We start from the raw sequence: 2,429 nt of genomic DNA on the forward strand, positions 1-2,429 counted from the left end.
AAACTGGAAATCTTGCAAATCCATCCAGAGCAGGATTGATGGAGTGACAGAAATAGATAGAACGCACAGGAAGTCCAGTGAGAGAACCACCATGGAACTTTGTTCTGTAATAAAAAAAACAAAACAAAAAACAAAAAGAACAGTTAGCCATGGTGCCTTGTAAAGAAAAAACACAGATAAATAATTTACAAACTACATAGAATTGCAATATAACTTGTGTCACTTCCTGCCCCGTTGTTAGGCTGTCCACTCCCCCACAAAATAAAGGTCACCGGCCATAAATGCACAGTTCATTAGATTAATTCAATTTATTGCCCAGCCTAGTTCAGTTTAATCTGGTCAAAATTCCTTAAAAAAAAAAAAAAAGCAAAAAGGAAATTCATGACAAAACTAAAGACCAGACAGGATCAGAGATGCCTTTTTTCATGGACAGATCACTGAGTCCCAGGCAGGTTTAGATGTAGTTTGTTGTGAGATAAACAATGTTCTTTACAATTATGAATCCAAGTTTGGATAAAGAAAATTGCACAGCTTGGACATAGAAATATAAAATATCTATGCCTCAGCCGAACAAAAAATCTAATTGTTTTCTGAATTCACAATAACAATGATTTATCATCTTAACTAGTGACATCGTTATGACCAACACATTATGAGCAAGTTATGCGCAATGTACGAACAGAGGGATATATGTGTGTGCAAGGCCAATCGTTCCATTGTTTTTCACTGCCATGGTTAATATCAACACAGTGCTCAGATCCCCCTCACGTTGTTGGGCTCGCCTGTTAACCACTGAATAAAGTCCACAGGGGATCCATCAGACCACATCCACCCATTTTCCTTCTGAGTGTCACTGAGTCCAATCCAGGTGGGACCCTGACGATGATCGAAATTCTGGATCAAACTCTTGACAAAGTTGTTTTCTTCCAGGCTGTAGATGGACACCAGGTTGGCCTGCTGGGACACACAGTAGAGCTCTGCATCGGCCCAGGTCATGTGAGTGGACACATATTTGTAACAGCGGCCGTTGAAGCTGTACCAGAACAGGGGGCAGCCTGGGCGCTTCAGCTTCACCTCACTGAGCTCAGTAGGAGACGCCGAACCCAGGGACACACCCAGGAGCAACAAGGAGATGATGAACAGCTGCATGGTGTTGAAGAAGAATGAGAGAAAAGTGTATGGGGGCTGTATTTTATAGGACTTTGAAATTAGGATACGTGTGGTTTAATTATTGACAAGCCATTTATGCCGCTTATAAAAATTTTACAAAAATGTGCACTTTGTTCCCCCCTAATAAGATGAATGATAATCGACCATTATCAAACTTTCTTCATCTTGTGACATGACGGGTGGTAGTGGTATAATAAATTAAAATGCCAGACAACGCCATCCAGTAAAACTGGAAAAATGTGCTTAAAGGCACACAGGTTCGACCCATAAGGACAGAGGCAGCATGTTCCTGTAACACAGTTTAGTTTATTTCTATGTTGTACTTTTATCTTTCCGTTTCTTGTTTCATACTTTTTGTTCACATTAGACATTTCACCGTTTTCGTTACATTCAGTTGAACAGTTTGTACACTTTAGGTCTCAGTTGGTTCACAGTATTTTCATTAGGTCACATTAGTTTTTCAGTTCGTACAAAACAAAACAAAAGGAAGCAACAGGAAGCAAGAGAAGCAAGAGAAGCAGGACAAGGAAGCGTTGGGTCCACCGTCGCACGCCCATCTCTAGCCCTATACTCGGCCGGCGCGGTGCTTCGATAGCCTCCCGGTTACGCGAGGGCCCCAGCAGACCCCGGGCCAAACACACTGAGGGAGCCATGGACGCCGTGAGGTGGTGCGCGTGAAGCTGTCGGCCACCCGCGACGCTGGACCCGTGGAACAACACGCACAGCCCAACCAGCCGAGAGACGCCAGTGAGGAGACAGAGGTGCGTGTGAGCCAGTGTGGGCTTTATACCTTTTACGCGCTGGCGCCATCTGTCCGTTATTTATTTTAAAACACATTAAGTTTTTTTTTTTTTTAAATGCATAAAACTGATAATGCCACAATCTCTAACTATTAATGTGGAAAATAACACTGCAGATAAGTTTACATTTTGCAGCAGGTTTATCGTTATTGTATCACAGACACAATGTTCTCATGGAGCAGGCATTGCAGACACCACATTACAGAGAAAAAAAAAACTTAAGTAAGCATTTAGGTCCAAAAATGTATAAACCAGTTAAAAGCCAATGCAAAATTATGAAAAGTGGATGAAGAGACATGTTTTGTTTTAGTTTTTTTTTTAACTGTACCACTGATATTTCGTCGGAGACAATTGTATCAGCAGCCAATCTTGGAAATGCTGTGTCCAGTGACAAAAACATAGACAGTACAGGGGAAACAGTGAGGACATCGGGAATGTTTTCACTGGTCAAAGCCCTTT

General features: G+C 41.9%; 1 protein-coding gene across 1 annotated transcript; it reads right to left on the minus strand.

Moving 5' to 3' along the window:
* Window positions 1–753: 753 nt before the first annotated feature.
* On the minus strand, window positions 754–1,149 carry LOC306973459 (ladderlectin-like; the record flags this gene model as incomplete). Its single annotated transcript, XM_079570383.1, has 1 exon — window positions 754–1,149. The coding sequence occupies one exon, from the start codon at window positions 1,147–1,149 to the stop codon at window positions 754–756; it is 396 nt and encodes a 131-aa protein (XP_079426509.1).
* Window positions 1,150–2,429: the final 1,280 nt, after the last annotated feature.

The sequence above is a fragment of the Gobius niger genome (assembly GCF_951799975.1).
Source record: "Gobius niger genome assembly, chromosome: 14".
NCBI classification, from domain to species: domain Eukaryota; kingdom Metazoa; phylum Chordata; class Actinopteri; order Gobiiformes; family Gobiidae; genus Gobius; species Gobius niger.